The sequence below is a fragment of the Medicago truncatula genome, chromosome 7 (assembly GCF_003473485.1).
Source record: "Medicago truncatula cultivar Jemalong A17 chromosome 7, MtrunA17r5.0-ANR, whole genome shotgun sequence".
In the NCBI taxonomy this organism is placed as follows: Eukaryota; Viridiplantae; Streptophyta; class Magnoliopsida; order Fabales; family Fabaceae; genus Medicago; species Medicago truncatula.
The window spans coordinates 2,763,620-2,776,642 of record NC_053048.1 but is presented as its reverse complement, the minus strand read 5'-3'; the positions used below and the strand labels follow the sequence as shown (position 1 = coordinate 2,776,642).

The 13,023-nt window shown below is 35.9% G+C and overlaps 1 protein-coding gene across 5 annotated transcripts; it reads right to left on the bottom strand.

Annotated features, from left to right (window-relative positions):
* Nucleotides 1-2,037: 2,037 nt before the first annotated feature.
* LOC11410526 (heterogeneous nuclear ribonucleoprotein Q) lies at nt 2,038-11,197 on the bottom strand. Of its 5 annotated transcripts, none has more exons than XM_024769933.2 (14): nt 10,975-11,197; nt 10,162-10,394; nt 8,848-8,919; nt 8,653-8,754; nt 8,389-8,460; nt 8,194-8,295; nt 7,264-7,692; nt 7,061-7,177; nt 6,740-6,880; nt 6,364-6,537; nt 4,122-4,329; nt 3,864-4,036; nt 2,502-2,587; nt 2,038-2,333 (listed from the first exon to the last, which is right to left on the bottom strand). In XM_024769933.2, exons 1-14 carry the CDS (start codon nt 11,096-11,098, stop codon nt 2,246-2,248), a joined length of 2,121 nt encoding a protein of 706 aa, XP_024625701.1. In that variant the 5' UTR covers nt 11,099-11,197; the 3' UTR covers nt 2,038-2,245. The 5 variants fall into 5 exon arrangements, with proteins under 5 accessions (XP_024625701.1, XP_024625702.1, XP_024625707.1 ...); XM_024769934.2 differs by having other exon boundaries at nt 7,264-7,683; XM_024769939.2 differs by lacking the exon at nt 10,162-10,394 and having other exon boundaries at nt 10,975-11,081.
* Nucleotides 11,198-13,023: the final 1,826 nt, after the last annotated feature.

Below are 13,023 nucleotides of genomic sequence, written 5' to 3'. Positions count from 1 at the left end.
GTCTTCCTACAGTTTTCCTATTTTATATAACGCACTATTAACTGTTGACCAAAGTTAAACTATGTTAAGAGTCCCACGTCGGTTAGGAGTTGGCCTGACAATTTGTTTATAAGTGGGGGCAATCCTCACCTCACAAGTCGGTTTTGTGGGGTTGTGTTAGGCCCAACCACGATTTTTAATATGGTATCAGTCTCTTCACGATTCTTTGGGCCACCTGTTATTAGGTTTCCGTTATCGAGCCACCCGTCATTTATGTTCACGCTTCAAATGTGCAATCCTGAGCGTGAGGGGGGGTGTTAAGAGTCCCACATCGGTTAGGAGTTGGTCTGACAATTTGTTTATAAGTGGGGGCAATCTTCACCTTACAAGCCAGTTTTGTGGGGTTGTGTTAGGCCCTACCACGATTTTTAATAAACTAAAAACTGATGAGCTTAATGTTTTGTTACAATGCTTATTTAATTTACAAAAAGGTCCATTTTTAAGGTGGTAATAGTTGAATATCAGGGAATTGAAAACATTACAAAATAAATATTGCATTAACAATAACCTCTAGAGAGTTTACTCTATGGACTACTTCCACGATTTATTTTTATACTTATCATTTTGGAAGTTTGCAAGTTTTGTGAAATTTCAGATAGACCATGTTTGGGATAAAAAGAAACTCGCCAAGGAGATTAATGAGAGCTCACCAAAGGAGACGAAGATGAGCAATGGAAAAAGAATGTATGTGGGCGAAGGGACCTCTCCATCAAAACATAAAGACATAAAGATAAAACGCAAAATTTTCATGTACCATAGTTATTTACAATGCTTGGATGTTGTGCCTTATTTTCCGTAGGAAAGGGGAGGTGAGGACAATCTCTAAAATGAGAATAAAGTAGAAAGCTTTTGTTGAACATCTTGCCATGTCAACCCCACAGTGGGCTCTAACCTACACGGAAAACAAGCTTCATCTTGCTAAGGCAACTCCATAGTGGGCTCTGACCTAAAAGTAAACGAGTCTCATCTCGTTAAAAAATAAACCAATCTCCTCTTAATATATCATCAAAGGGTTCTGATCCAAGTAGCTAAAATGTGACTCGATGGTTGTGACCCACGCCTTTATGACATTATTGCCTAAAGGCAATACGTCAATCAAAACAATACGCCAGTGAAAGAGATCATATCCCCAAAACAATGAAATTAAAATCAAGTTTAGATGTAAGTTCAAAAACATCACGTGGGGGCTTTAGTTGCCCACATCCCTATCCCTATAAAATATAAGGCAACACCGCAAGTGCAATATGGCTAGGGGGATTTCACCCCGCCAAGAAATAAATAAACAAAAAAATTGCCACGAGCGAGGCGAAGAATAAGTCGCCAAACGCGAGACACAAAGAACTCGCCAATCAACAGTAGTATGATCAGTTAACCCTACAATCATCAAATACTTCGCCCTTCGTGCCTCGAGATTGGGTGGTTGTGGACCGTCATAATAAAAAACAAGTTACTTAAACACTTCACCCATAATGACCTCATGCTTGTGGGCGTTGTGGACCGTCATAAAAATTATAGTCCTACGAGGCGACCTCCCTAGAGAAGCTCACCACCAGTTATCGGATAAGGATGGCCATGACATCATATAACAAATGCTTGAGATATCCAATGAGGAGGTTTCCTTGACAATACTAAAGAGGTTGCTTGCCACCTCTATAAATATGTCCTTCACAAACAGTGAAAGCCAAGTCCCAAACAATTACAGAACTACGAAGCTATAATTCCCTAAGATTCTTAGGGATATGTATGATCAGTGAAATCCTCGTCGTGCTGATACCTCAAATCGCCTTGACATTTTGGTGACCTCCACCAAAGTCTCCTACAACCTAAGCCTCTCACACCGTCAAGGGAGGGAGGGTCTATACTCTTGTACTCACTGCAAGTACAATCTTAAAGGTATAGATAGGAACTACTTGAGGTTTCATGATAGTTAATGAAATGTCACAATTATATGCAATTCTGCAACTAGGATAAATCATACATTAAAACACCCCAAAATCATGAATGTAATCAAGACTGAGACAACGGATTAATAAATAAATATTTAATGAAAAACAACAGAGTATTACACTTGATAAAATAAACTAGCTCGCAAAGGCATGAAATAAACTTGATATTTCTCAATACATTAAAGACCATCTAATATGGGTGGTATATGAGCCCTGGGCCACTATCATTGATGTGCCATCCAACACTACTCCCCCTCCCACTACCACCGCCGCCACTCATGCCACCTCTTTGATGTGAAGGTGGGGTGTGCAGGGTGTGTGGGGTGTGGCTGCAATCCTGGTTGTTGCCTGCAGAAGAAAATATATTATCAGGCTCTTGATTTCAAGCAACTAGGTAGGAATTAGAACTGCCAAAGCATTCTTTGCAACAAAATATCTGTCAATATGCTAAATGTCATGAAATGACATGCTATATAAGTTAATAAATATAGAGCAACGATACACGGTTCTACTTACAAGACATATCTGATGCGTCTATCAACCAGAAGCTTTGGCATCATGGCAATTCCACCAGGAGTTTGACCCAGTCCATACGTGAAAGGCTGAGTAAATGATACAACTCCAATTATCAGAATCTCAGATTGATATATGCTGAACGTGGGAATAAATGAATGGCATTTATTACATAGATCAACTTCCATGTAAAAATACTTAAGAGCATGATACTGATAAGTCTGATGTACATGACTACCAATGAAATTTAAAATATTTAAATATACTCCCTCTGGTCATATTTATAAGAGACATTGAGTATATTTGGTTCTTCATATAAGAAACAAAGTAATATTTTAAAGTGTATTGATTGTTAAATTTCCTTGAATACACCCATATTTATTTTGTAAGTTTTATTTTCACAAAATTTCACTTTCCCCAGGCAAGTGGAGACATTAATAAATAATAAGGGTATTTTTGGAAAATAAATTAGCATTATTCATTAACTAGTTTAAAGGAATTTTTGTGGTCTGTCTGATTGTCATATTTCTCTTATAAAAAGGACCGGTGGAAGTGTTGAATATGTAAAAGAGGTATGCATGCAATAAGGTTATTATGTGACTATTTCCTAAAATGGTATGTTATGCCAACAGTAACACAATGAAAACCGCGTTAAGAGTATGAATAAATGACAAGGATATTTTTGGAAAATAAATTAGCATTATTCATTAACTAGTTTAAATGGATTTCTGTGGTCTGCCTGATTTTGTCATATTTCTCTTACAAAAAGGACCGGCGGGAGTGTCGAATATGTAAAAGAGGTATGCATGCAATAAGGTATAATGTCACAATTTCCTAGAATGGTAATGTTATGCCAACAGTAACACAACATAAGAGTATGAATAAATGATAAGGGTATTTTTGGAAAATAAATTAGCATTATTCATTGAGGGGTAACCTTGGCGCAACTGGTAAAGTTGTTGTCATGTGACTGGAAAGGTCACGGGTTCAAGTCCTGGAAACAGCCTCTTGTGTAAAAAACAGGGTAAGGCTGCGTACTATACACCAAATGGTGGGACCCCTTCCCGGTCCCTGCGTATGCGGGAGCTTTAGTGCACCGGGTTTCCCTTTAAATTAGCATTATTCATTAACTAGTTTAAATGGATTTATATGGTCTGCCTGATTTTGTCATATTTCTGTTGCAAAAAGGACCAGCGGGAGTGTCAAATATATAAAAGAGGTATGCATGCAATAAGGCTATAATATCACTATTTCCTAGAATGGTAATGTTATGCCAACAGTAACACAATGAAAACCGCGTAAGAGTAGCTTCGTATCTCAAAACAATTCAAAAATATCTAATCAAAACAGTGAAGCACAGATCACCTGAGCAAGACCAGGAGCACCATATCCTGCACCAAGTACACCATAGGGATTCCCATCCAAACCATAACCGACATGTGGTGGATAACGTGGAAGCGATCCTTGTGTCTGTATATTTGATACTACGGCCTTCGGATCAGCCTGTTGTTTTGCTAACGAACACTCTAAAATTTGACCTGAAAACTTATAACAAACCTAATCACTTTTTTCAACAGTTACATAACTTTGAAAATGTACATGCTTAACAAATTAAAATGTTACCATCTAATACATATTTTTCAGTGTTTTTTAGCGCTTTCATAGCATTTGATCTCTCTGCAAAATGTACAAAGCCAATTCTGTTCTTTTCCTGACCAGGCTTTGGTGGCGGTAGAACCACCTTTGTGATCTTCCCATGGTGTTCAAAAAGCTTCTTCAACTGCTCTTTAGTCACATTCTTGGGAAGGTTCTTCACATATACTTCCTTCACCTGTTCATGCATGTTTAAGAATTCAATATCTTCAATGTGTACAAAGCAATGCATCTAGGATAGAAACAGTTACAATACTAATTTAATAGCCAATAACAGTAATCTAGTATGTAGATTCCATAGTAATGTAGTTCATAGCTGCTAATTAGTTCTATTATATTTAATCCTTGATTGGCTCTTATACTTGCTATTGCACTCAAAGCCTTAAGATGGCCTGCATCTAAGCAAAACACACAATTTCTTCCCGACACAAATTTCTTTCTCGTACACACACAGCCTATCTGAAAGGTATCAACTACTCAGAGCAGTACCATTCTCTGTGACCATATTGAGTCGCTGTTCTGCTGCCAAGTATCAAAAGCTCGTAACTCCTCTCCCACGCTGTCTCTGTCTAGTGACTCTTCCTATCGGCTGTACACTGACTCTGGTCTCTGGCCACTGAAATCCTAATTTCTCCACCTACATATGGCTACAATTTCCAGCAGGTTTTCCATACAATGTGGCTATAATCCAAACAAAGATTGCTGTGTCTTCACTCAGCCACAGCCTCAATATCTAGTTCTCGACCATCCCAGTCTACGATCAACGAACTGAACCTACCGGTGTTTCAAAAGTTGGCTCAGACCAGCCCGTCTAACCGGAAACCAGTACACACACACACACAAAAAAAAAAAAAAAAAAAAAAAAAAAAAAAAAGAAAAAGATGTACAAGAGAAGAAGTAATGAAGAAAGTGAATGGAAGAAGAAAATATGAATTCTGAATAAAATTCCTATAAAAAGAAGAATGGATGCTGAGAAAAAGAACAAGAAATGAAAGTAAACACAATGCTGGGAAGAAGCAAAAAAGAGGGATCGACGTACACATGGTTGTCCAACCCTCGAGTTATGTACGGTTATGATTTGTTCTGTTTGGACTTTATGAAATTAGATATAAATAATGAAGAGTTTTAGAAAACAAAAAGCACTTTCCAGCAATATAAATGTGAGTTGCTACAATAAAGGAAAAGGGGGAAAGAAGGCAGGCACTAAGAACAATCCAACGTACAGGTATAGAGGTCATATAAAAGTATTAGGACTGCTACATTAATATTTTCTTTAACTTATTAATTAAATACATTAAGTTATGTATTACCAAAAATATATATATATTAAGTTATGTGGCAAGGTAGCCAAAATCAGGATTTTACGTATAATCAGTAAGGGGAAGTAAAGTCGTAAATCCTAGAATCATTACATTAATCATAGGATTATACACAATTCATAAAACTCAAATATATGCATATTAAATAGCATAGGTAAGATAAAAAACCTTAAATTACACTTGAAATACTTGTGGATAAGCATAACACATAATAGCAAAGTTGCATAACACTAACACAATTAAAACTTAAAATAATTATGTGATTAACACACTAGAACCTAGTAGTCTGGCCGAATCAATGGCCAGCCTTAGTCTTAAACACTAGAACCTACCATTGAAATAAGAAGTGTTCTCTTGTTGAAATATTTTGTTTTACCAATATTAATTTGTTATTTCTAATATGAAAAAAACACCAACCAATGAATGAACAATAATACACTTAGAGATCACGGTCACAACAGCAAGTAGGTCATATTTAAGTGGCTGCCTTCATTATGTTTGAAATAATTCCTTTCTCACTGGATCGGAATATTTAAAAATTATAGAATATAAAATGAGAAAAAGAATACAGGAGTTATTTTCCAAACCAAACAAAGCAGGAGTTATTTTCCAAACCAATCAAAGCCCAAAAGGTCAAATATCCCTGAAACAACCCAAACCTTTCAATCTGTCAGGACTATTGTTATAAATAATGCTTTCATAACTTGAAACCTAGAAAGCAGCACTTGCACATCTCAACATTGATGTACATTAAAGGATGGTTCCATGCCTCCATCGTAGTTGCAGATATCTTATTATAATAAAATTAAATATTATTATTGTCCTAACCATTAACCATAACTATCAATACTATCAATGGAGCTTAAAATAAAAGAAGACATGTGAATTGAAACCTGGGATGAAGCAGAGGAATCAGCATTTTTGGGTTCAGCCCAGTTCACTGTTGGGAAATTGTCACCAAGCTTAAATGATGGGCTCGTCATCTTTTGCCTTGAATATTCAGCACACTGATTATTATGATAGTCGATAAAAGCATAGCCACGGTTATTGCTAATGTTCTTCATATCCTGAGTAAAGGTATTAAAAAATGTAATCAGAAACCCCAGATCCTGACATTGAGTAGTCGCAGGTGCGCATGATGCCAATGCAATTCCATAACGATAAATCTAAAAGATTTTTTTACGATAATTCGGGCATGACCATAACATATAATCCCTAGAAACTTTCAATTAAAAATGGAAAAAGAATGCACGCTAGGTTAATACACACCTTGATTAGTTCAACAGCAGTAACTCCAGGTCCAATGTCAGACACAACCTTCTTCAGGTCTTTTTCGCCCCAGCTTCTAGGAATATTACCAATAAAAAGACGACTTTTTGCTTGAGATTTAGAACATTTTATTTTCCCAGCCTGAGACAATTGATCGCTGACACAGTCAGGCATTGAACACATCATACTAAATTGTATTAAGAATAACTGTTTGCATTACGCATAGGATTTTTTTTTGGTAATTTTAGAGTTGCACTGAAGCTAAGTAGCTAACAACTTTAAAGGAGAATGATCTATGGTACTAGCGACTGAAGATATTACCTTAAATTCGGTATTATTCAGCTCCTTAATGGCTTTAGAAGCCAGTTCTATACTTCTATAAGTAACAAAAGCAAAGCCCCTATTCTCAGAAGCATCTTTTCCTTTAAATATTCGAACCTGTTCTCATCAATTTTCAAGTTAATGAGTAACACTGTATATTGTATATAAGTATACTCAGAACAATAAAAATGGCACATGCATACCTGTACAACTTCCCCAATACACTCACAAAATTCTTTCAAATCTTCAGTTTTGGCATCTAGAGGAATGCCACCAACGTATACTTCAGACTTGTGGTGAGGAAGAGAAAGAAGTTCAGCGTGCTTTTTTTTCTCATCATCATCATCAAGGTTTTGCATGGTATCATCTTCTTCGACCTCTTCTTCCTCCTTCTCTTCTTCTTCCTCTTCCTCCTCCGCGTCCTCCTCCTTTTCTTCCACCTCCTCTTCTATTTCTTCCACTTCCTCCTCTTCTTCTACTTCTTCATATTCAATCTCTTCCATTTCTTCCTCAGGATCATTTTCCTCTTCAAGGTCGATCTTCTCATCAGATTCAACTGTCTTCTCAGGTTCAGGCTCAGATTTCTTAGCAACTAATGAACAATTTGCCTTTCCCCTTGGCATCTGAGAAAACTAATTAAACAAACTTGTGAGGCAACTGTGAAGAAGGCACAAAGTCCAGAAGTATATACATATCGAAAGGACGAAAAAGGATTTGTTCCATTGAGTGAATCTCAATCGAACTATGCAACGAGATAAGACTTCTAGAGTTTCCGCATTACGAAAGTATTTTTACTAAGGGGTCAAATGATAACAAAACTAGCAGCATTGAAAGGTAAGTCCAACAAAAAAAACAAGCAAAATGATACGCTACAAAACGAAACAAAGAAGATGGTCAAAGTGAGATTTCAAGTCTTCAAGAGGCATTTTAGTAAAGCACAAGTTTTTATATATAACACAAAAAGTCAAATGGGTGGCAATAAAAATGTAGAATTGCAGAAGCACGATTATCGATAACAAATAGGAAAGAACTACGCACAAAAACTCATAATCAAAGCAAGGTTGTAGACCAGCATAAATTTTGTGATTCAAAGCTACGTTAACATAAAACATGAATAAATGTAAAACTCTCACCTTCTCATTTGGAACTTGTATTTGAATTTGATCAGATCCAACGATAGCATCAGCAGGGGAGAGGCCTCGAGCTACAAATGCAGGAGAACCTCCAGCATCATCCTGTGGAATTTCAAAAGTTAAACGGTGTAAGAACTATATAATAGCAAGAGAAGAACATGAAGACTGAGATAAAGATTGGATATGGTATCTAACCTCTGCAATCATGGCATTCAATAGCTTTTCTGCCTTATCTATACTTTCCAAAAAATCATTTAAATTGAACTCCTTAAAGAAACAAGGGCAAAAAGAAAGAAAATGATCGCCCATTATTGATAACAAAAAAGGAAAGAACTGTGCACAAAAACTCATAACCAAAACTAAGTTGTAGACCTGCATAAATTTTGTGCTTCAGAGCTACGTTAACCTAAACATGAATAAATGGAAAACATAAATTGACGGATATTATAATTTTCTCACCTTCTCATTTGGAACTTGTATCTGAATTTGATCAGATTCCACAATATCCTGAGTAGGGGACAGGACCCGATCTAAAAGTGCAAGAGAACCTCCAGCATCAGCCTGTGGAATTTCAAAAGGTAAACAATGTAAGAACTATATAATAGTAAGAGAAGAACATAAAGGCTGAGATAAAGATTGGATATGGTATCTAACCTCTGGAAACATGGCATTCATTAGGTTTTCGAACTCATGTATACTTCCCAAAAGATCCTTCAAATTTAACTCCTTAAAGAAACAAGGGAAAAAAAGAAGGTAAATGATCACCCATTATCGATAGCAAAAAGGAAAGAGCTGTGCACAAAAACTCATAATCAAAACTAGGTTGTAGACTTGCAAAAGGGGGTTTTAAGCTGCTAGAGATACAACCATAAAGCCTTTTTACATTTAGCAAGGTCATTAACGTTGATCAAACAATCAATGCCCTGTGGTAAATCATGTCTAAAGTTAAACAATATAAATTTAGATCTACAGTAATTAGTTGGTGTATTTTTTTTTTCTCACTCTACCTACCTCTATTAGACTATCATCCATGTGATCTAGTGTGCTCTTAATGAGGACTCTATAGGACTTTCTCCGCACATGACCAAATCACCCAAGTAAAATCCATCGTCTTTTTTGTATTGGGTTTTTACCCCAACTTCCTCCCTAGTGTAATCCACCATAATCATATCTTGTCTATTCATTCAAACATCAAAATATTTGCATTTCGTCCCTGTCGATTGAGTCTATCATCCTATCTTGCGTACTCGTGTGGTTGAAAAGTAGCTGCTGCCATTAAGCAAGAGAAAACAAGGTCTAGCAAATTCGAGTGTTTTCCTCTACACTCCCTCATAATCTTGCTCAATAGAACTAAATGGGTGGAAAAAAATCCCCATAGTTGGACGAGCATGATCATTTGAACTTTAGAGAAAACAATTGGCAGTGTCCATAACACGTACATAATCCAAAACAATTGTCATGATGCAATTTAGGAGTCCTGTTTTGAAAATAACTTAGAGCCACTGCAACATATGAGCATACATCCAACATTATAATTGATGAGTAAACAAACAAACCATTGCAAAGAGGAAATATGTGAAGTACATCATGTTCTTCAAAGAAACATTGTCGAGTTTGATTGTACATAAAGCCCTTGACAATAAGAATCCAACATGATTGTGATAGGATACTTAGAATAAGGAGTACTGATGTGCGACTCAGTTATTTCTAGAAGCTAGTACGACTCATCCTAATCTAGAACGATCTATATGCATTCTGATAGGGAGTAATATTGAGTATGTTAGGGTGCACTTGTCTTATTGTGGGTATGAATTTGCCTATATAAGCATTGTATGACCTTAAGGTGGAATGAATGAAAAATATAATCATGTTCTCTCTCTAAATTCTAGGAGTTTGATCCCTACTCAAATTGGGTCGTATCAGATTGAGCCCAATAGCATGCACCGAAGCCTAAGAAAATGTATATACCTTATTGCTAGGAACCTCAATTTCTCGTGTGGTTGTTGTGTCAGAGCCGGATATAGGTTGATTTTGTCTAGAAGAAGAAGCATAATGCTGAAAGGTGGGATCAATAGAGCTGGAATCAACATGAATCTCTTTGGCATCCTCAACAGGAATCTCTTTGGTATCCGTGGGGTCAGTAGTTTCTTCTGTATTATCTTTAGATACATCTTGAACTTCCTCTGAAGAAGCGTTTTCCTCTGGCTCACCAAAACAGTAACATTAATAACAACCTATGAAAGACACTCTTAACAACCTATGAAAGACACAAACACAAATAATTACATTGAATTATGTCATTTTCAAGAATTAGTTAGGTGTCTATCGACTTATATGAGAGTCTGATGTCGGTAACACGTACACCCTCACTATTATAAGTAAAAACTAAGATTCATTCAATTAATAATGTATATAGTCTTTATTATACACCACATACATCATCTATTGAATAAATCTAAAATATAAATTTTTGCTTATAATAGTCAATCGGAGGGTGCAATTCCTTACCATCTATGAAACAGGGATACAAACCCGGACACCGAACACTGACATGTCGACACCACTAATGATTTGAGAAAATCTATAATTGTAATTATATGTGTCGTGTCGTGTAAGACACAACACGTATCCGACGCCGGGACACGCGTAATCCGAGGAGTGTTCGTGCTTCAATAGCTTACCATTAAAACGCATTATATATCAAAGCATTTTCACAAATTTAGCATAGCAGTAAAAATACCAATATCGAAGATTTTAGAAGGTGGAGAATAAATGGTGTACCTAGGTGATTCAGGTTATCGTCGTCAAGACGGGGACTCTTGTTCTCACCGTCGTTAGAGTGTAAATCTTCGAACTTTCGCTTACAATCGGGTGCCGCAACAATCATTTCGTCTTCTTCGGCCATAAGTAGGGGTCAAACCTAAGCGCGCGAAAATGAAGCCAGTGAGTAGGGACGGTAATCAAAGAGATAAATGAATAAGCTGCATGGTATTGCCAAACAGTGTCTAAGATCATTTTTGCATTTTATTGTTTAATTCGTGTTTGATAATATTTTATTTTTACTAATAAAATTGTTTTTTATTTTGTGTGCGTCTATGGAGAGAGATACGATCCTTTGACATGTAGATTCGTTGACACCAAATCTCAACCATTTGTTTCATTTAATCAAAAGACTTATATTTTACTTAATTGAAATCTCACATGGTCATTACTTTCTGCATTTTCCCTGATCTTGTTATCTCTCTAGGTTTTCTTATCGTTAGTATGATTGCTCATGTTTCCCATCTCAACTATTGGCCGGTCTCTCATTCTCTTTGTTTCAATTTATTTTACGGTTCAAATACTAAGGGAGAATTGTGATTTATTAGGCTAAAATCTATTTCAAAATTATAATTGATCAACAAACTGGATTATTTCAAAAACTCAATCCTCAAACCTAAAATTTCACAAATAAAATGAAACTCATCAAAAATACTTTTCTGGAATCTTAGATTTACCACTTTCCTCTCCAATTGCTATTGCTTGAGATTATCATCTCAAGAGCATGATGGAAGAATCCTCCTTGTGAGACCATGAAGCTAATTGTCGTCCTTGACAATACATCTCCCCTTTCAGCGAGGCTATGCATGTAACTATCCTCGATAATACTTCTTGCTCACCCCATGAGACCATGAAGTTAATTTTCCTCGATAGTACACCTAATCTCTCTGCAAGATTATGCATGTAATTGTCCTCGACTGTACTTTTGCTCTTTGTATGACACCATAAATCCAATTATCCTCAATAATACATTTTTTCTCCACGAGACAATGAAACTAATTATCCTTGGCAATAATTTTTCTTTCTCTACATTACTACAAAGTTAAATGTGCTCCACAATACTTTTGATCTTCCTTGCGAGATCATGGAGTTAATTATCATCGACAATATCAACACTTTCAAGATTATGGAATTAATCGACCTCGACAAATACATTTGCTCTCCTCGCAAGACCATTGTCTTTGATAACATCATTTGTCTCTCCGTGAGTACATCGATGCAAAACAAACGACATTCATTCATTTAAATTCAAATTGATAGAGTACATCGATGTAATACAAATTCGCTAAAAACAAAAAGGATGAACATGTGAACAAACTCACAACATGCATGTTAAAAGCATAAAACGGAAAAGTACATTAGCCTACAAATATAACTATATTAAATTCTCCGGAATAGCCATGCCTCCGGATCTGCAACGTTGATGACGCCAAAGTCATTGGTTGGATCTGCACTGGATCGAAGATGATCTGACAATCTGATCTGAATAAATGTAACACCCCGTTTTTCCAACTTAAAAATTTCATTTAATTAATCAGAGTATTCACATAAACGGAATGTCACATTCTTTTTTTAAAATCATAAACTGAATAAATAACTATTTATCCTTTAAAACTCAATAACAAAATCCTTAATACTTTGCAGCGGAATTTCTTCAATAACTAAAAACAGTATTTGGCACTAAGGCCTCTTTATAATATTCTCATAAAAATCCAATCTAAAAACATAGTCATAAATCTTCAGAATCAATACGTAAGGAATAGAAAAGTAATAACAAAGTCCCCATCCCGTTACGTATCAGAGCACCTAAGACACTTGAGGCACCACTCCTACTAATCATTAATACCTGCAAGTTACTCATAGGAAGAGCAACATTTTCAAGCAGAAGGGGTGAGATTTCACAAAACAATAATATCAAGCATATAATTCAATAATTATATTTAACAACATAAATAACTTTATCTATTAGTAATAATAATTCTTCATGTAATAATTCTTAATAACTCAACC

Bases quoted from the DNA above. Each gene is read 5' to 3' on its own strand.
- LOC11410526 (XM_024769933.2), bottom strand. From the start codon at position 11,098: ATGGCCGAAGAAGACGAAATGATTGTTGCGGCACCCGATTGTAAGCGA. The intron at 4,330-6,363 runs GTTTCAATTCAC...ATGCATGAACAG, and splicing joins ATTCCTCTGCTTCATCCCAG to GTGAAGGAAGTATATGTGAA. The intron at 2,334-2,501 runs GTAAGTAGAACC...TTTCTTCTGCAG, and splicing joins AGACGCATCAGATATGTCTT to GCAACAACCAGGATTGCAGC.